The following is a 20,199-nucleotide window of genomic DNA, read 5'->3' as shown; positions in this document are numbered from 1 at the left end:
GTCTGATTATTATCATTATTATTTATGTGTGCGCGCTCCACCCCCCAACCTCCCCTCCCCCGCGTCTGTGTGTGTGTTTGGTAGGTGAGATGAAAGGATGGATGTTCTCGTACCCCTCCACCCCTCTCTTACCCCCACCCCTTTCCCCTCCTCCATCCTCCCCCTACTCCCAGTGAAGTCCTAAGGGGCCCCGAGAGCTTAGTTAGGGGGTCAGTAGTTGCTTAGGACGAGAAGGAAGCAAGTGGCTTAGGAGTTTAAGGAGGTTTTTTCCCCTCACTCTCCTTTTCCGCCTATCTCTAGCCTTTTTTTTTTCCCTCTGGTTTTGTTTTGCTTTTGCAAAGGGAAAAAAAAGAAAGAGAGAGACTACCAGCCCCGTCGCCATTTCTGGAGTTTTATTATTTTTTTCCTTTAATTTAATGTGTGTGGGGTGGTGTTTAAGGTTTGGTCCTTTTGAAGATTCCTCTTCTCTTCGCGGCCCCGGTAGCCTGGCGCCGGGTGGATTGTAAAGACTGCTGCTTCTTCTCCTCATCCTCCTCCTTGTGTCTTTGGTTCCGAGGGGAAGGGGTCTGGTTGCCTTTTTTTTTTTTTTTTTTTTGAGTAGGAGGACTCCACCTGGGGAAATCTTTCTTCTTGGAGGAGATGAGAACCCGGCGTCGCTATGCCTTCGCCTTTCAGGTAGATCTGCTAGCCAACACTTGGATTTAACCTCATTTTCTTTTCCACTGCCCTCCTGCCAGCTGCTTTCCCTGGCCCCTGCTTCTTTCGCCTTTTTCTTCTCTCCCTCCAACCCTCCTGTAGTTCCTGGGACCGCAGATCTCCAGATCTGATGGCTCAGGTCGCGGGACTCCAACATCCCGGGAACCCCCCCGCCCCCAATTACTCTTTGGTTCTCAAGACCGCATACCTCCCCAATGTATGACTGAGGCAGTTGGGTTCCTACCTACTGGACCCCCCCCGACCCCCCCCCCCGCCCCGCTTTGGATCCCAGCCCGGCAAACCTCTCTTTCGGATGGCTGAGGGGCTCAGACATCCCAGACTCCACCCCCAGCTCCACTCCCCCCCTTCCATTTGGGCTCCAGCCCCGGCGTCTTAGCGTCCTCCCCTTGGAGGCTCTCATGTGTACTTGGTCGGTCTGTTGGAGGATTTTCTTTATTTTATTTTTTTGGCGGGGGAGCCAAACTGGGTTGATGTACAGCTTTTGATTCTTCCTGCAAGGCTAAAGAGAATGTCTCCATTCCCCCTCCCCTTCTTTGCTTCTGAATTCTTCATTCTTCTGTTTTGAGAGGAAAAGGTGTGTGTTTGAGGTGGGAAGGTGGGAAGGGAACAGAGCCGCTTTGGCTCCGGAAAAAGTTTGGGGATGGGGAGATAGTGAGTTGATCTGCTCTCTGGTGTGTGCTGAGGTGGGGTAGGGGGAAGTGGGCTGGAGCGGAGGGCGCTGCAGGTAACTGTCCCTTTAAGGGCTTATAGTATCCTTTAGGTTTCTGAGGACGGGGTGGAGAGTGGAGGTGGACAATTTAAAATCAAGGTCTGGAAGCAGCTAGAATATTGAATCTTTTTGGTTTGGAGTGGCTAGGGGGTGGGGGACTGTCCGCCGGCAGCATCCACAATGTATGTTTCGTGCACAGCAGCTTCAGCACTGGACTGGGAGTGCTCTTTTCTGGAGATCATAATCTGAATTTTTAAGGAGTGAGAGAAGAGTGTAGAGGAAAGGAAAGGGGGTGTGGTGGTGAGGAATGGGAACCATATGCCAGAGGAAGAGAACGTTTCTAGTTCTCTGTACCCAAAGCCAAGTTGGGGTAATTGAATGAAATTGGTTTCACCTGCCAGGGACCTTCGACTTTAACTTTGGATCTCTCGGATGTTACAGGACTGGGTATGGGGAGGAAGAGGAGGAGGCAGGAAGCAAGTGGTGGTGAAGGCTCCTTTGGAGACCCGACTCTTTGCTATATGGGGTTCGCTGGATGGAGTGGGTTTATTGAAGGTTATTTCTTCAACCCTTTTTTTTTAAACCTCCTAACTGATAAAGTGCAGGTAGTTCAGGTTTCTCTTTTGAAACTGTGTATCTAATACTTTTGATTAGCACATTGGAGATAGTTGGGTTGCCTGATTTGAATGTGAGGAGTTGAAAAGCCTGTTTACTTTTTCGCTTTGATGTTGGGTGGATCTGGTTTTGATTAGATCAATACCCTTTTCTCTCTCTTCCACCATCCCTCCCTCCCCCCCATTTTCCCCTTGCAGAGAGAAGGTTCAGAGGAGCTTTTGCTGACTTGAATGAGAAAGAGAGAGCGCGCTGATTGCTGAGAACTGGAAGAGAAGAAACTGTGAAACACTCCATCGCCATGAGTAGTGCTGTGTTGGTGACTCATATCTCAGACCCCAGCAGTAGCTTCAGAGAGGACGCCCCTCGACCCCCAGTGCCTGGAGAAGAAGGAGAGACACCACCATGGCAGCAGTCTGTCCATCTCGGTCAGGGCAAGAGGCCAGTCATCAAAGCTATGCCTATCTCGTCCAACACTAGGAGGAATGAAGATGGCTTGGGGGAGCCTGAAGGCAGGGCATCCCCAGACTCCCCTCTGGCCAGGTGGACCAAGTCTTTACACTCCTTGTTGGGTGATCAGGATGGGGCTTATCTTTTTCGAACTTTCCTGGAGAGGGAGCAGTGTGTGGATACCTTAGATTTTTGGTTTGCCTGCAATGGATTCAGGCAGATGAACCTTAAGGATACCAAAACTTTAAGAGTAGCCAAAGCAATTTTCAAAAGGTACATCGAAAATAACTGTATTGTTTCCAAGCAGCTCAAACCAGCTACCAAGACCTACATAAGAGATAGCATTAAGAAACAGCAGATAGATTCTATCATGTTTGATCAAGCTCAGACTGAGATTCAGACAGTGATGGAGGAAAATGCCTACCAGATGTTTTTGACTTCGGATATATACCTCGAATATGTAAGGATCGGTGGAGAAAACCCAGCTTATATTAACAATAGTGGGTTTGGGAGTTTAAAGGTGGTCTGTGGGTATCTCCCCACCTTGAATGAAGAAGAGGAGTGGAGTTGTGAAGACTTTAAGGGCAAGGTTTTGCCTACAGTGGTTGGCCTGTCCAGCAAAACTCTAAGGGCTACAGCAAACATGAGGTCCACAGAAGCTCTTGAAAATGGATACAGGTAAGAACTTTTTGGGAGGAGTGGCCCTGTGAATTTTTTTTATTTTTAAAAGAAGTAGACTTGAAACCCTTTCTGAAGTAGGATACATATTCTGGGTCTTACATAACTTGTCACCAGCACCTGTAGAAAGGACTAGGAAAGAGCCCCTCATACCATGAGAAAACACTGTCTCAGGATTTGTTGATTCAGCAGCCTGTTAGCAATCAGCTGTCTGATCTTGTTCTTCTTTGATTAAAAGAAGGTGATGAAGTTAGAAGCATGAAACCTACCAGCTTCAAAAACTCTTGAGGAGCACTCATTAATGTGGATTAGTTCTTTCACTGCTGGAGTTTAGAGTTGAGTGAGAGTAAAGCATTTTTAAAAGGCCTCTGAATCACCAAATCCACTAAGCCACTATTTGTGGAAGAGGTCATTCTGCTGTCCATCTGTATGGAGTTTAATTATGCAAAAAGGGAAGCAGCTAGTGGCATAGCAAGAAATAACATGTGCACTTACATTACTTTGGTTAAGCCATATAATTTGGACTTTCATGTTTGGTTTAGAGCTAATGGACTGACTTAATGATAATAAATAGCTGAGACTGTGGCTCATTTATATTAAATTAGATATTGCCTCAAAATAAGATTCTGAGTATAGAGAGCCTTCTTATATTTTCCAATGGCTTTTGCTTTTGTTTTCTGATGGTATATTAGCTCAAGTTTTTCTTTGTGTGTGAATTTAAAGATTATGGTTTAGTTCATGAAGATCTCAGCTGAAGTGTAGGTGCCTCTGGAGTACTCTGTTAATTCTAAAGCTAAATGGTTGTTTAGAAAATGGCCAAGTCTTTTAAGATACTTTTTTATCTTTGGAACAACTTCCATCCTACCTGTTCAAATGACATGTTCACCTATGTTTTTTTTTTTTTTCTGTCCTCTTTCTCTTTATCTTCCAAGTGGCTTTCGTGAGTTAACCTTGTAATTTTAAAGTATTATCTCCAGACTCAAAAAGGAAAAGAAGAGAGTTAATTTATTTAGTCGTCCCTTATGTAGTCAACAAAATTGTGGAATTTTTGACCTGCTGGGTCTGTGTTCTTGGCTACTATTTCCTTTCTAGGTATTTAATTTTAACCATTGTATTTTTAGTGGGGTGTATTTGGGCCTTCAGGAACTAATAAACAGGTTAACCAAATGATGGATGAAAGGATGAAGAGGGTAGAGAGTGGAGCAATGTCTTAGTTGTTGTTCCTACAAACACTAGGCAATTACCTTGAGGGCTAGTTGTCTATTACCTAGGTAGACTTGGGACAGGGGACAGCGCCTTCTCCAGAGGTGGTGTATATCAAAAATGGAAAGTAAGGGATCTTGTTTTCCTTGCTTCAGGTCTTGAAGAATATTTTTCTGGATGGTTGTCTTTGCCCAGGTGATTTAAGACTTTTAGGTTACTTCCCACATGCTGGTTAAATCTGTCATCCTTTTCAATTAGGTAGTCTTGTACTGTCACTTTTAAGGTCTTCATTTTCTGCCCCTGCCTCCCAGTTCACTTACCTTAGAGAGGCCTTTACCGGTTTGTTTGTTTTTGGTGTTACACCTTTGTGTGTTAATCCCCAGGTGGTCTTGTCAAGCCCTTTTGAGAATGATTGGAGAATACTAGTATACCTATGAAGTCTTAGTATTTATTTAAGCTCATTGAAGGCAGGTTGTGGCCAGGTAGAGCATAGCCCATTGTGGAGATACAATATGGCTTGTTCCAGTTGGGTTATTACCAGGTTTACTTGGAATTAATGCTGTGAAGTGTTGAGTGGGAACAGGAAGATCCTGGTGTTTATGATGCATCTAGGTCTGTCTTCTGTCTGGGTTATGGGGCATGGGACTTAATGCATTCTCTTATCAAGTTTTTCCATGACTCCATTGATTTTTCTTGTCTTCATTTACAAATGACTACAACCCTCCCCTTCTTGGGGAGTGGCAGGTGGAGAAATGAGGTATTTTATATATCCTGAAGCTACATTAGGCTACTTTTTTTCACCCTTCAAATTCTTGTCATTGTCAGAGATTGGCCCATACTTGAATTGTTCTTTCTTGTCTGAGGGTTGTTTTTGTTTTGTTGATGTTCTTTCTCTTTATAGATGAATACCATCAGTGCAGAGTTTAAGTGAGGTTCCTGAGACACATTAAAGTTAAGTGACTTGTACAATGTGTGTCAGGCAGGATTTAACTCCCAGGCCAACCCTACATACACTGCCCATCTGAAACATTAAATTATCTTAACGTGTTATACGTGGGATGTTGGGTGACAAACACATGTAGAATTTCCCTTTATTTTGACTTAGGTAAATCTTTGGATTATAGTAGAGTTCTGGACAGTTCTCTCCCCACCCCACTCCCATGTTTATAAAATGTAAAAACTGTCCCAAAGCCCTAGTCAGATGTTCATAAACAATATAGTCCAACTTCATACTTGACTGTATCCCTTCTAGCTGTTTCCCTATGCACTGTCATACTTAGAAAAAATTATCATTAACATTTATCTTGGTGTTTAAGGTTATTAAAAAATGCTTTACCTAAATTATCTCTTTTGACCCTCACAATCCTGTAGGTTAAGTGCTACAGGTAATATCTATTTTTAACAAGAGTATAAATACTTGTTGATTAATGAGAAACTGAGACTGAGAGGCTAAATCTTGTAAATGTCTGAGATGGGATTTGAACTTGGGACATTTTAAATTGTTTATAAACTTTCTGGTTCTATTCACTTTAATAATGGTTAGATGAAAAAAAATGGTCCTCTTGAGAAAAAAAAAACTAGCTATGAATATAGTTAGGTACACTGTCTTTCTGAGGAATATATGTAGTAAATACTGTAAGTTACAATGGCTTTTAGTAGGACTGTTCTTTAAAACAAAACAAATGACCTGCTATACTACCATATGTACTAATGGAAGTTATATGGAATTAGGGACTTAGGACATTTATTTTGGGAAAGAGCATCTAGAGAGAGTTTAGTTTTGGGTACAGATTTTTCTCTCTTCCAAAGAGCACTCCATTGTATTCCTTCTTTAGAGTGCTGCTTTGGCAATGTTTGTATATTCCTCTCCAAGGTAGACTCATCTGCCTCCCATTAAATCCTCTGTTCTAACATCAGTGAGCTTGGCCTTCCTTTGAAATAAGTTGGGCCAAGCAGATGGCCTTCTACTGGCTCAAAGTGCTTCCTGTCCTTTGAAAGAACTCACTTGATGAGGCCTGACTTGTGTGAAGCTATTGGAACCAAGTTTGGCTTCTATTATCCCAGATGCCACAGTAAATCTATGCTAGGACCAGCATTCCATGATTAAGTTAGAGAAGAGGTCCTCTGAATGCCTGGTAATCTCTAAAATATACTTGTTTGTGTATTTCTCAATAACCTTAATTGTCCCCTGATGTGTGAATCCAAGAATATATTGAATGCAAGTTAGTGTGGCCTCAGGAAAAGAGGGAGTGTGTCTGTTTTTATGCAGCAGTCTTGTTCAATTGTCAGAGTGACTACTTGAGAGCCCTAAACTGACAGGCAAAGACTTATAAACAAATACTTTAAATTGCATTGGTTGTGATAGGGGATCCAGAAAGGCCAGCTCTATTGTACTGTCTTTGTAAGGGGGCCTTTGCCATGCCCAGTGTATGGAAAGCAACATGCTGTGTGTCATGTTGTCAAGATAAGAGATAAGAGTAGTCTGAAAAAAAAGCAGTCAGACCTTGAATCTCCAGAGCAACTGCCACCTGACAGCTGAAACCACTTTGCATATTAAGTGAGTTGAGAATGCAGTATGAAATTTGCATCATGGGCTACCATTTTCCATAGGAATTTAAAATCCTTGCAGGCAACTTGAGGCAAAACAGCAATGGATAGAAACAATCAAGCCATCTGGGTACAATTACTGTAGCATGGTCAAGTTTTTTTTTTCTTAAAGTAATTACAAGAAAACAGCCCTAATCAGTTTTCTTAAAGTATGTGGAGATTTCTGCAAAGTTCTGCGTTCTTAAAAACTGAGCTCACTTTTCTTCCCCCCCCACCATCTTGTTATGATTATAGAAAAATTCCAATACTTTTTTATTCCATTTAACTGAGTTAGGAGCAATATACTCCCATTTTTAATTCCTGCTCAAACAGTAGTCTAGTATTTTGGAAGTGAAAGGAGAAGGGGGTTTATTTTAATAAGTGCATGTGTCAGTTCTCAGTGCAAAACTTTTGAGTGGTTTCAAACGTGGATGAGTGAACATGTGATTTTAGTCAAATGATTTTGTACAGTAAGGGGGAAGCAGTGTTGGCAGCATAGCAAAGAGGAGTTTCTTGGGGAAGATTGATTAAATGTAGTTTCTACCATTTGGTTGGAAGGTAACCAATCAAAAATGACTAATTGCTGATGTATTAATAAGAGAACAATAACAAAGTATGGGGGTTATAAGAAGGAACTTAGGGACCACAAATGGCAGACTTGGCTCTCTAGGTACCTGTTCAGTTCATCTTGAGACTTTTTAATAAAGGACAGGACTCAGTGTGCTTTCAGAGTAAGGGCTAAAGGATTTGGACTCTAATATTTACAGTACTATTCCCATAGGAACAGGATAGAAAGTCACTAAATTTTCATCAAAAGTACTTAAAAATGGAAAAAGAGATCACGGGATTATGTGGGACACCTGTGGAAATGGAGGCAAGAGGAATGAAGAGGCTTCCTAGCCTCTCGTCACTGCTGAGACTAGCAACAGTTGATGTATCTAGTACTTTTAAGGTTTACTAAGCACATGCCTACATGATCTCGTTTGAGACAACCCTGTGAAAGTAAATGCTGAAGATATTTTTTTATCCATGTTGCAGGTGAAGAGACTGAAACTAAACTAGTTTGACTTGCTCAGGGCAAGTAGTAAACATTTGGGGGTGTAATTGAACCCAAATCTTCCTGAATCCAAGTCCCAACACCCTTATTATTGTTAGTCTAATGTCAGTTTGATTTTGATTTAAAGACTTAAAAATCAACACTTCTGGTCAGGATGGATTTTTAAGAATTTAACCCATCCCCCTGCTTCCGGGAAAGGCTATAAAACCATCTTAGAGAATTTAATCTATTTTAAACGAATTGTAAGGAAAATGATAACGGTTTTCCCCATCCCTCTCTCTCCCCTTAAACCTCTAGGTAGTCTGTTTATCTGCCCTAGCTTTTTTGTACAATTCTAACCCATTGTTGCTCTTTTCCCCTGCCCCTATCCATTTACACTTCTCTCTTGTTCTGCCCTCTGTGAAGATGATAATGAATGATGGGTCATTGCTATCTTCAGTCCTCTTTGAGGGCTCCTTAGAAGGTTTGTCCAAATCATCCCTCTACCATCTTTTTTTCCAGGCTGAATCATTACAGTTTCTTCAGCCTTGCCTACTGGATCTTATTATCTAAGTCTGTAATAATTTCCAGCGTTTTGTACTAACCCCGTTTCCCCAATTCTCTGTGTTCTTTGATACTAGTAAGGTAGTAGTATAGTGGAAAACAATCCAGGACCTGGAGTCAAGGTAGAGACAGATACAAACTACTACTCTACAAACTACTTACTAGTTGCTTGACCCTGCATAAGTCACATCTAACATCTGACCCTCTCTTATCCTTGTCTGTGAAATGAGGATAAGACTCATAATGTCCACCCCACTAGGTTGCTATGAACAAAGTGTTTTGTGGACCTTCAAGCAAGCATTATATTACTGCAAGCAGTTGTTAGAGGAGCCTAGAAATGTAGGATATAGTTCTTTTTGTGTGTGTGAAGGGGAGAGAGGCTGGCTTTTATAATTTCTGTATGTTTACAATACATCTGCTTATGTTTATATTTTCATTGTATCCCTTCAGGCAGTTGTGCACTCACTTAAAGATTACAAAATCTCGTTTTTAATTTTAGTTGATGGATGCATAAGAAGATTATGGAAAGCTAAATTTGGGGTCTTCTGGGAATTGGGAACCAACCTTAGATTTAGCTTCTGCTCTCTTGTCAGCCACATGACCTTGAGCAAGTCACTTAAACCCATAAGTTTACAAATCCATCAAATGAGACTGGACTCAGATAATAGATTTAGATTTGGTACATAAGGACTGCTCAACTCTCCAACTATATCAGAAGATTCTTGAAGGCAAGGATGCCTCTAACCTCATGTCTTCATCATTTTTGTATGCCCTGTAGCACCCTACATAGTAGCACCATGCACAGAGATACTCAAATTATTGACTTGATTGACTTGATCGTATCTCCCAGTTGCCCTGTTTTCCAGCCAGAAACTACAAACAGTTCTTAAGCTTTTTGTGTTATGGACCTCTTTGGCAGTCTATCAAAGACTTTGAACTCCTTAGAATGATATTTTTTTAAATGCATAAAATAAAATACATAGAATTACAAAGGAAACCAAATGTATTGAATTTGTTATGAAAATATTTTTTAGAAAAATTCATGGATTCCAGGTTAAGAACCTCTGACATAGACTATAGTAATTGCTGTCTGAGCTGGTATGTTCTTTACTGAGTAATAATACTGGTTTTCATCCAAGGACCATGTTCTCTTTAAGATGCTTGCAGACTTATTTGAGATCTTTTTTGGGCCTGTAATTAAGTCTTCCACTTTTTCATTTCTGTCTATATTTATATCCTTTGTTCTCTTAGGAAAGCATGATAGGTCTAGCTGAGCTTAAATATCTCCTTTATTCTTTGTAAGCAGTCTCTCCTCTTCCCTCACACTCTCCTCCTCAAAGGTCAGGCTTTAATGGGGGAAATAACTTTAGTCCTGTTGTCAGTATTAGCACTGTCCTGCTGAAAGAGGTCCATCTCTACCTCCTTAAGCCCTTTACTGGTCACTCCAGAGGAATGCAGCCCAGCAGGGGAGGAGAGCACACTTGTTATGCGAGGGAACTCTATAAAGACTGAGCTCAAGAGGTTGAAAGTGGGGAGCCAGCCAATGGCCAATGAAACAAAAGGCCTAGAGATGTAAGAAGGGCCAAGGACTCCTTTCCATTTAAACAGCTGTGCTGCTCATTTTAATCCAGCTGGCTCTAACCATTCTTGACAGAAGGATGGTGGTTAGTATGTATAAGTGTGTGTGTGTGTGTGTGTGTGTGTGTGTGTGTGTGTGTGTGATAAAGAGAGTGGAAGAGAGTTCAAGACACACCATTATAATTTTTCAGGGATTGCCTTCCTAGCTAACTCATACCAATTCTCAATGTTGAAATCAGATTCTCCAGATTGCTAGACTTTACCCTCCAAGCAGGGGTGAGGATAAAACATGTAATCTAGACTGTTTGAAGACCCTCCCCTCAGCACTGAACCCCTACCCTATGCCATTGTAGTCTTGGGAGAAGTCAGTTTCTGCCAAATGCATAAGGATGATTCAGTGATCGTTAACCTTTTTCCTCAGTCTCCCTCTCAGGTAATTCACCTCCCTTCACTACTAGGAAAAAAGCTATTTCTCTCTTTAAATATTAATTTAAAGTTTTCTTTCTAACATTCTAGGGAAACTACTCATTGATCAGCCTTACCTAGACCAACTATGCAAGCAGTAGGAAATGAGGCAGAGAAGGGTGAAGGGGGCTAGCCCGTTGTCCCAAACAGTCTGGGAGTGATTCAGCTGCTTCAGATCAGGCATTTCAGGGACTTTTGTAGTGTGTCTTATTTTTAATAAGATTAATTACTTAATGGGAATGAGAATGCAGGCAATCCTGCATAGAGGGGCTAGAGTGGTTATAGTGGATTGGTATGTCCTTGGTCACTGACTTATCTTTGGTTCCTAGGGTAGGTTACTGACTGGACTCCTATTGGACTTCTTTTTAGATCCTTCAAGAGGAATGATCCAATTAATCCATACCACGTAAGCTCGGGCCATGTCTTTGCTCCAGCAGCTAGCGCCAATGACAGTGAAATCTCAAGTGATGCGCTGACTGATGATTCCATGTCTATGACAGACAGTAGTGTGTAAGTATGTCATTGCCCTCATGCTGCTGGGTGGGGTTGAGGATGGGATGCCTGCTGAAGACACAACAGCTTATCTAAATTTTGTTTCGAAGTTCCCATCTTGGGGTGGTTTATTTTGTTTTGGAGTGAAAGTCAAAGTACTTCTACATTCAGTGCTTTGAGTAGAGATGACAATGATCAGGGTAGTGTCCCAGCAGTGAGAAACTGAAGTTTGATTATGGAGTCCTCTGCCTAGAAGGATGCTGATGGCGTCATATTCCATAGACTTTGCATAAACTGTCTTGAAAGCTAGGGCTCCCACCTTATCCTTTTCATTCTCAACAGCAGGAAAGTGAATGGTGTTAGTAGGATTCAGATTTAGGTCCTCTCTTGTTCAATGTGGTCAAAAGAGCATAGGACTGGGTTTTTGTTCAGCCTGGGGTACTACAAGGTATATCTGTAAAATACACTTTTTAAAAGAAATATCTGTACTCAGACATCCAGCTGGTGGCCCATTCTTTTAAACACACCCAGTGGTAACAAATCTTCCTTTGAGGGTGGGTTTAATTTTTGGAAACAGCCAAAAATTATTCCTCAATCAATTCTGGGTAATAAAATGGATGTTATTGTTTTTAGTTGTCTCACTCTTCATGACCCCATTTGTAATTTTCTTGGCAAAGATATTAGAGTGCTTTGCCATATCCTTATCTAGTTCATTTTACAGAGGAAGAAACTGAGGCAAGCAGGGTTAAGTGACTTGCCCAGGGTCACACAGCTAGTAAATGTCTGAGGCCAGATTTGAACTCAGGAAGATGAGTTCTCCTATGACTCCAACCACTGACAAATAGCTGTCTAAAATGGATAATAGAACTGGTTAATACCATTTTGGATTCCAAATGATGCATAGCCATCATCCAGGGAGATTTTTCTTGCATGTCTCAGTCAGTCTCCAGAAGTAATTTTGAAAACTGTTTTGAGCAATGACTGCTCCATAGGGATAAATTTGTGCATTCCATACTCTAACTTATCTGATGAACCACATTCATTTCACACCTCAGAGTTCATCTCACTCACTACCTGACTGCATAATGTGAAGTGAGTCATTACTTCTGAGCCCAAGTTTCCCTTTTCTGTAATAAGAAGGTATTTGGAGCATGTTGATATTCAAGGTTCCCTTTTAATTCAACAGTGGCTCTACCATTGGCTTTATGTTTTCTCTTTGGTGTTGATAAAAGCCTCATAGACCTTTGGGGTAGGCAAAAGTTGTGATGTAATGGGGGAGAGGAGCATCGTTAACATTAATATTAATAGAGAAAGATTGTAAAGTAATAACAGTTATCAAACATAGCTGATATCAGCTTGTCTTCAAAGCATGGGGGGAGGGGCTTATTACTTTGAGAATGCTTGATGACAAATCTTTGCCCTTTTGAGGGTAAATGGGATTTCTCTTTCCAACCCAGAGTCATTCTAGGCAGATTATGGTGAAGAAAGGTGGATAATCAAACTGGTTATATAAGTTGGGACTGAAATTAATGACTTATTCATTCAGCACAATTTGGGGAGGAGATTGAAGTGTTAGATATGTGGATTTTCCAAATGACTGAAGCTTATACATTAATATTAGTAAGATGTTTCTGAAGTATTATATACTTTGCTGTCTTCTTGAACATAATTTACCATTTTCTTGATGGTTCATAATGATCATTATGAACATCATGTATTGTACTGTATTATAACTGAGTGAGGCCAAATGGGTTTATTGAGTGGTGTAAGTCTGTTAACCCATATAATAAGTGACCCAACCTGGTATGCTTTTGAGTTTTGGCTCAGCTTCTTAAAATTTTCCTGTCTCCTCCTCACTTACTTTTAGTAGACACTTCTCCCTGTTATCACAGAATCACCAAATGTTAGAAGTCATTTAATTCAGGAATTTCCTCTGCAATACACACCCAACAAGTGGTCATCCTGCTTTTGCTTGAAGACTTCAAGAGAGGGGAACGCTACTACCTTCCAAGTCAGCCCATACTGCTTTATTCCCTCACATCAAGCTCAAATCAACCTTTCTTTAACTTGTACCCATTTCTCTTAGTACTGTCCTCTGGGGGCCTTGCAGAAAGCCTAATCCTGCTTTCCCAAGATAGGTCATAAAGACTGTGTGTCTTTATCGCACTCCTTCACAGTCTTTTCCAGGCCTAAGCATAGTATCATAGATTTAGAGCTAGAAAAGATTTTAGAGGATAGCTAGTCCAGCTCAAAATTCCTAGTTCCTCCATGCCCAAAAGGCTGTGAAATTGTGCATATACCCTTTGATCCAACATCCAAAAACAGGGAGAAGGACCTATTTGTACGAAAATATTTATAGCTGCTCTTTTTGTGGTGGCTGAGAACTGGAATTCAGAGGGATGCCTATCAATTGGGGAATGGCTGACTAAACAAGAGGTTGTATATGATTGTAATGGAATATTATTGTGCTATAAGAAATAACAAGCAGGATGATTTCAGAAAAACCTGGAAAGACAATATGAACTGATACATAGTGAAGTGAACAACCAAGAGAATGTGGTAGCAGTAACAGCAATATTGTATGATGAAGAATTGTGAATGACTTAGCTATTCTCAGAAATGCAATGAACCAAGGCAATTCCAAAGGACTAATGATGAAGCATATTATCTGCCTCTAGAGAAAGAACTGATATTGATTGAATACAGACTGAAGCATGCTATTTCTTTCATTTTTTTTCTTTTATTTGAGTCTTCTTGTACACAATGACTAATGTGGAAATGTTTTACATAATTACACATGTATAACCTGTATCTGATTGCTTACTGTCTGGGTGAGGAGGGAGAGAGATGAAGGGTTAGAATTTGGAACTCAAATTTTAAACAAAATTGTAAAAAAAAAAATTCCTAGTTGCTTCAACAGAGGGCATGGCCATGAGGCCCTTAACCATGTTGGTTGCTACCTTCTGAACAATCCAGTTTATCAGTACTTTGTATCATTGTATTGGTAAAAGTTCTAAAGTCTTTCAAAGCTATAACTTTGTTTTAATTGTATAAATTGTTCTAGTTCTGTTCTCTACACGCTTCATCAATTCATAAAGGTCTTCTCACTTTCCTTCAAAGATGTTCATTTTGTATTTTCCTATGGCACAATATTTCATAAAATAATATGCCATATTATATTCAGCTGTTACCCAGTAGGTGGACACACCCTTAGTTTCTTATTTTTTGCTACTGAAAAATGAGTTGGTGTAAGTTTTTTCAGACATACAAGTCCCTTGTCAATATTGTTCCTCAAGTGGTGGTATCTAGAATTATGCACAATACTTCAGATGTGGTTTGATCTCACTTTCTGGTGGGATTATTTCCCCCACTTTAAAAAAAATTTTATTTTTAAATTAACAAGTATTTATTTTCTCCCATCCCAACCCCAATTTGAAAGAAAAAAAGAAAACCTTTGTAACAACTATGTATAGTCAAGCAAAACAAAACAAAATCCTCTTGTTGTCCATGTCCAAAAATGCGTAACATCTGGTTGGTGCAGTGGTTAGTAGTCAGAAAGACCCGAATTCAGTCTGACCTCAGAAATACTTCCTAGCTGTGTGGCTTTGGGCAAGACATTGACTCTGCCTCAGTTTCCTCAATCGGAAGATGGGGATAATTAAGGCACCTACGTCACAGGGATGCTGTGAGGATCAAATGAGATAATATTTGTAAAAATTATTATTGTTATTAGTAGTAGTCTCATTCTGCATCTTGAATCCTGTCTCTAACAAGATGTGGCTGTCACAGATCATTTGTCATCAGTCCTTTTGGGATCATAATTGGTCCTTGCAATGATCTGAGTTTATGCCTTTCAAAGTTGTCTTTATAGTATTGTTATTGTATAAATTGTTCTCCTGATTTCTGGTTACTACATTCTATACCAGTTTATATAAAATTCCTCAGGTTTCTCAGAAGCCATCCCTTTCATCATTTCTTATATCACAATAGAATTCTATTATATTCATGTACCGTAATGTGTTTAGTCATTTTGCAAATGATGGGCACCACCATTTAGTTTCAAGTTCTTTGACCCACAAATAAAGAGCTGCTTTCAATATTTTTGGTACATATGGGTACTTTCTTCTCTTTTGAATTCCCTTCATTTTGATGCTATACCTTTTTTGATGAAGCAGAATTGCCTTTTTTTGGCTGGCACATCTTACTGTTGGCTCATTGAGCTTGCAGACATATTGAGTAAGCAATTCAGGTCAGTATTATCCCGGCTTTCCCCTCTACGAGGCCCTCTGCAATTTGCTATTTTATGGGTTTCAAAACTTGATAAATATGTAAGAATTTTTTATAAAGTAAGAGTAAGTCATCATTGACAGTTCTCTTGTGAGTGAAAATAATGAACTTTAGCCCGTGGGTTCTGTATATATTTAGACTACTTAGAGGCCTTCCTGATGGTGGATTTTCTCCCTTCTCTTGCCAGTCTGTCTCTTTCCCTCTAGTTTTCCTTTCCCCCATACTAAACTTTGACCCCATAAGCCTCCGCATTGTAACTGAATCACTAACCCTCCTGTTCATCTACCATTCCAAACATGCAAATCCTTAAAATTGGGTAACTTCCACCTTGCAAATGCTCAGCTTTTGGATGGAAGTAGGAGAAATTAATTAATTAGTTCCCAGAAATAGAGACGTAATACAAATTTATGGTGCTTTCATCTCAATTGGGCCCTCATTGCTACTCACAAATCCTTTTCTGTTGTTACTGACTCCCTACCTAATTTCTTTAGAGTTTCAAACCTTGTTCTCTCTTAAGCTCCCAGTCTTATCCTGTGCCCACTCACATCTTTGCAGCAGATTATTTAGATTGGGGCCATCTGATGGGAACTACTTAATTTCTCTTTTTTTCCATTTCTTACCCACTTGCAATTATCACCTATTTTCTTCTCCTTCCTTATGATCACAAACATTCCTTCCACGGTCATTGTCTTCCTTTTTATCCCTCCAATGTATCTTTAATCTCTCTTTATCCACCAACTCTTCTTGATTGCAAGCTTACTCAGGTTTGCTGATTAGGGAGGAAAAAGCTTTTCCTTGACCATTCTCTGTACTATTCATCTACCCCTCTATCTTCCTTCCCTCTTTATTAATAAATTCCTTGAAAAAGTTTTTACACAATTCTGTGACTTTCTCATCCCTAATTCTTTCCTTAATTCCCTGTTCTGTGATGTATGTAGCCCTACCACCCTTCTCTAAGGTGACTAGTAACCTTCTAATCACTAAATCCAGTGTCCTTTTTTCAGTCCTCACCCTACTTAACCTTCTGAATTATTTTGTACAGAGCCTGCCTTTCTTTTGGATTTCTCCTTCCTTGACTTTCAGAGGTATCATATTCTCCTATGTCTCTTCTTAAAGGTTTTGTTCTCAACCCTTTTCTTTCTTTGTGTTTTCCTTTGCCATTTCATTTATCTTCAAGCCTTCAATAGCCTTTACCTGTAGCCCTGACCAAACCTCTATCTCCTCCTGGGGAATACCTACAAGATCTCTATACCTCATCATCCCAGTGGTGCCTCAGACTGGTCCAAAATTAAATTTATCTTTTCCTTCAAACATGCTTCTGTGTTATATGTACCACCCACCCACCCATCAGTCATAGACATTGACTGTATTTGTGTTATCTTTGACTCTTCTCTATCCTTCTCTTCTTGTGTCTAAGTTCTTAGCAAGTCCTACTGATTCTGCTTTAAAAATATCCCTCCTATCTATGCCCTCTTTTCTGTGCTCTGCTGCTGTACTAATTACCCTCATTACCGTCCACTTGAGCTATTGAAAATAGACTTCTTTCTCCTTGGTCTTTCTACCTCCAGTCTAACCAATATATCCTTTATACTCCTGTCCCACTAATCCAATGCATAGGACAGGAGCTGTCATTCCTATTTGGTCTTCCTTGGTACCATATTGCCTTTTGTGTAAAAGTTGGACTTCTTTGCATGGCATTCAAGGTCTTCTATAATCTGGTATCTTTCCTATCTTTCTTGCCTTTTCTCATATTATTTCCCATTTAAATGCCCCTGCTCAACTGGGGTACTTAATTCTCAGTCTGAAAATACCTTGTCCTTTTCCTACTTTGACACCTTTGCTCATCATACTCTCTATGTTTTGAATATCATACCACTCCCTTTTCTGTTTGAGTCCCTACCTACCCTTTAATGACCAAATGCCACCATTTATGTAAGTAAGGGCCTCCTTCTTTGGATATGCCATGCCACCTTGTTTTATACCTTGACTATTTAGATTTTTAGAAAAAAATTATAGGGCTGGCTAGGTGGCACATTGAATAGAACACCAGCCCTGGAGTCAGGAGAATCTGAGTTCAAATTCAGCCTCAGACACTTAATACAAAAAACTAGCCGTGTGACCTTGGACAAGTCATATAACCCCAATTGCCCTACCTTCCCCCCTCCAAAAAGCAAAAAAAAAAAATTATAAATAAGTATATTTGGGTCATGTAGCCCTTCTAGATGATAAAGTACAATTAGCACAGGGCCTTTGTAATATCTTTATCTCCTTTAACATCTTACAACATTCTTTGTCAATGCTTGTTGACTGACTTGACTGTATAGGGTATAAGCCTAATGTATGTTGAATTAAATTTGTTGAATCATGATCACAAACTGAAGGAAACCTTAGAGATTGTCTAGATATCCCTTCTCATTTTACAGATGAGGAATCTGAGGCTCAGAAAAGAGAAGGGGACTTGACTTAAGTCATAGCTCGTTAGTAGCGAAATTCAAATTTGAATTTGGGTCTTCTGATCCCAAATCCAGCATTCTTTCCACTTTTGCCTCTGTGAGTTGAAATAAGTAAGATAGATTCCAATTTTCCTTTGGAAAATGATTGGGGGTGGGGTTGAAGTAGCTTTGAGCTTTGTACAGATTTAAAATATACAATTTGGGGGAAAATAAGACTTTTTCAAAGCATCTTTTATTTTAGGACCCCCACTAGTTATTTCGTGGTCAGGTCTCTTTAGCTTATTAATAGCTATTTAGAAAAAAAAGTGGACCTAATGTGTTTTCCTCTTACATCTCCCCTCCTCCTTTCCCAGAGGAAATGCTTGCCTGGCTTTATTTGGAGGTGGTTCTGCTTATTCGGTTTGATCTTAGGGCCCTCCCCGGGGAAAAAACGTAACTTGCCTCTTTCCAGCTGTACCTCTCTAAGTCCTTTGTAGAACTGCATGTGGAAGCTGCTTGTGAGGAAATAGATTAAATCATCCTTGAGTATCCATTGTACTTTGTGACTAGAGCTAAAGGATGGTTGAGTGTGCCATGTTGGTATAGTGGCATCTCTTAGTCCGGAGCAATGGCACGGCCTAAGTATGAGGAAAAACCTTGGGTCTGGTTATTTGAGCCTTGCCTACATGTAGGAAAACCATTCAAAACTAAGGAAAGGGTCAAAAACTGCTTTTAAAAAAGAAAACTTTTAAAAGAGGACCAGTAGCAATGTGAATAGATTACTTTTGACTAGTAATTCACAAACCAGTGAACCCATCAGAAAGTTCTTGTGGGGTAGTCAGACTTTGGAACCGTTAGACAAGAGTTTGTCCTGATTAAATAAAGCAGACCCAAGGAAGCTTTTATTTCTGCCTGGTTCTGGCTGTGTGTGTTCTGTAGCTGCAGAGCATTCAGGGGGCTAGTCATTTCTATACTAGTGTATAGGGTGGGTCACTGGGGATTCCCAGGGCTGGGATTATACCCTCTCTTCATAGTCATTCGAATTGTAGGCCTTATACAGATAAGAGCACCAAGTGAGAAATAAAATGTGTGGTGGATGAAAAGCTGAACTGAATTGCTTTCAGTCCATTGTTGGTCTAGGGGAGCTTAAAGGGGATAAGAGGGTAGCAGGCCTCTTTGAAATTTACTTGAACAAGTGAATGGGAGCTCCTGGTAAAGCAGTCATGAAAAGAGCTCTGGCTGTTTTTTCCTGCTGTAACAATAGACAGTGCAGACTAGGAGGAGCTTGGGGAAGCTGGGTTGATTGGACTGCTGGGAGCCTCAAGCTTGGGGAGGAGAATTAGGATAGGGCAAGGGGGGTGGGGTGGGCATCATATGTGGGCTTTAGTTGACTGCCGAAGGTCTGAGTTCATTAGACACCTAGGAAAAGCTGTCTTCTCCGTTCTTGGTAGCACTGATTCTGTGTTAACATCTTTTTGCAAGAGTCCCAGATAGAAGTTGAGATGAGGCTGTATTTTTTAATTCTCAGGAGAGGCAAAGTGAGAAAAAGTGGAATTTATAGAGCCAGAATTTTAAAAATTCTCCCTCAAGGCCCATTGGAAGAATGTTTTAATGGGGAATAAGCCACCATATTTAGAGTGGCTGGGAGTGTGGGTCTCCATACTCTGTAGATCAGTGAGCATGCTCTTTCATGAGCCTGTTACTAGGTGAGTTCCAGCCTCTGAAGAAATGGCTTTTTAAAAGGTTCACTGCCAGTAAGTAGAACTAGGAGAATATAACAACTATAACAATGTAAATGCAAAGAAGATCACACACAAAAATCAAAACTGAATGCTGTGAAATTAGAATGACCAAGCTTGGCCCCAGAGAAAAAAATAGGAGAATGTAATTTCTCCCTTCCCTTCCATACAAGACGAGTTGGGGGGACTGTGGGTGTGGAACCCTGAATATAATGTTGCACTTGGTTGATGTGTTAGTTTGATTGTATTTTTTTTGGTTCTTTCATTCTTTGTTATAAAGATTAAGGCTCTCTGGGAAGGGAAATAGGGAGGGAGGTACTTGGAAATGAAGATGATAGGGAAAAAAAGGTACATAAATTTAAATTGGAAAAAAAAGTTCAATGTCTGGAATCCCAGCATGGGTCCTAAACTGTAGTCCTAGGGCTTTGGGGCAGAAAGATTACAGTGTCATTCCAGGGGGTCTGAACTTAGCTGTGATAAAGTATAAAGTCTGACAATATGAGAGGCAGCAGGCTTTTTTCTTTCCATGTATGGTCTAGACACTTAAAAGTTGCCAAAAGCCAAGAAAGCAGACTGTTCATCCCTCTCCCTCTCTTTCTTAGGTGATAGTTGGATTTTATACTTTGGGGGTGGGATCTAGGTGTCAAATCA

At 40.3% G+C, this 20,199-nt stretch overlaps 1 protein-coding gene across 8 annotated transcripts in view; it reads left to right on the top strand.

Moving 5' to 3' along the window:
* Positions 1-20,199, top strand: part of AXIN2 (axin 2) — a 46,881-nt gene that overhangs the window by 525 nt on the left and 26,157 nt on the right. The window contains exons 1-3 of one of the 8 annotated variants that reach the window (XM_069076578.1): positions 146-675; positions 2,239-3,166; positions 10,968-11,108. In XM_069076578.1, coding sequence (XP_068932679.1) covers positions 2,340-3,166; positions 10,968-11,108 — 968 coding nt within the window. In that variant the 5' untranslated portion in view covers positions 146-675; positions 2,239-2,339. Of the gene's footprint in view, positions 1-145; positions 676-1,071; positions 1,292-1,772; positions 1,797-1,842; positions 1,982-2,009; positions 2,032-2,238; positions 3,167-10,967; positions 11,109-20,199 lie in introns of those variants that run through there. The other 7 variants (XM_069076585.1, XM_069076579.1, XM_069076583.1 and 4 more) reach the window with 7 other exon arrangements.

This window comes from Petaurus breviceps, unplaced genomic scaffold (assembly GCF_028583685.1).
Source record: "Petaurus breviceps papuanus isolate PSGF00001 unplaced genomic scaffold, PetGlider_PUasm1.0 90925, whole genome shotgun sequence".
NCBI classification, from domain to species: Eukaryota; Metazoa; Chordata; class Mammalia; order Diprotodontia; family Petauridae; genus Petaurus; species Petaurus breviceps.
The sequence above is the reverse complement of the archived record's forward strand: the minus strand, read 5'-3'. Positions and strand labels throughout refer to the sequence as shown.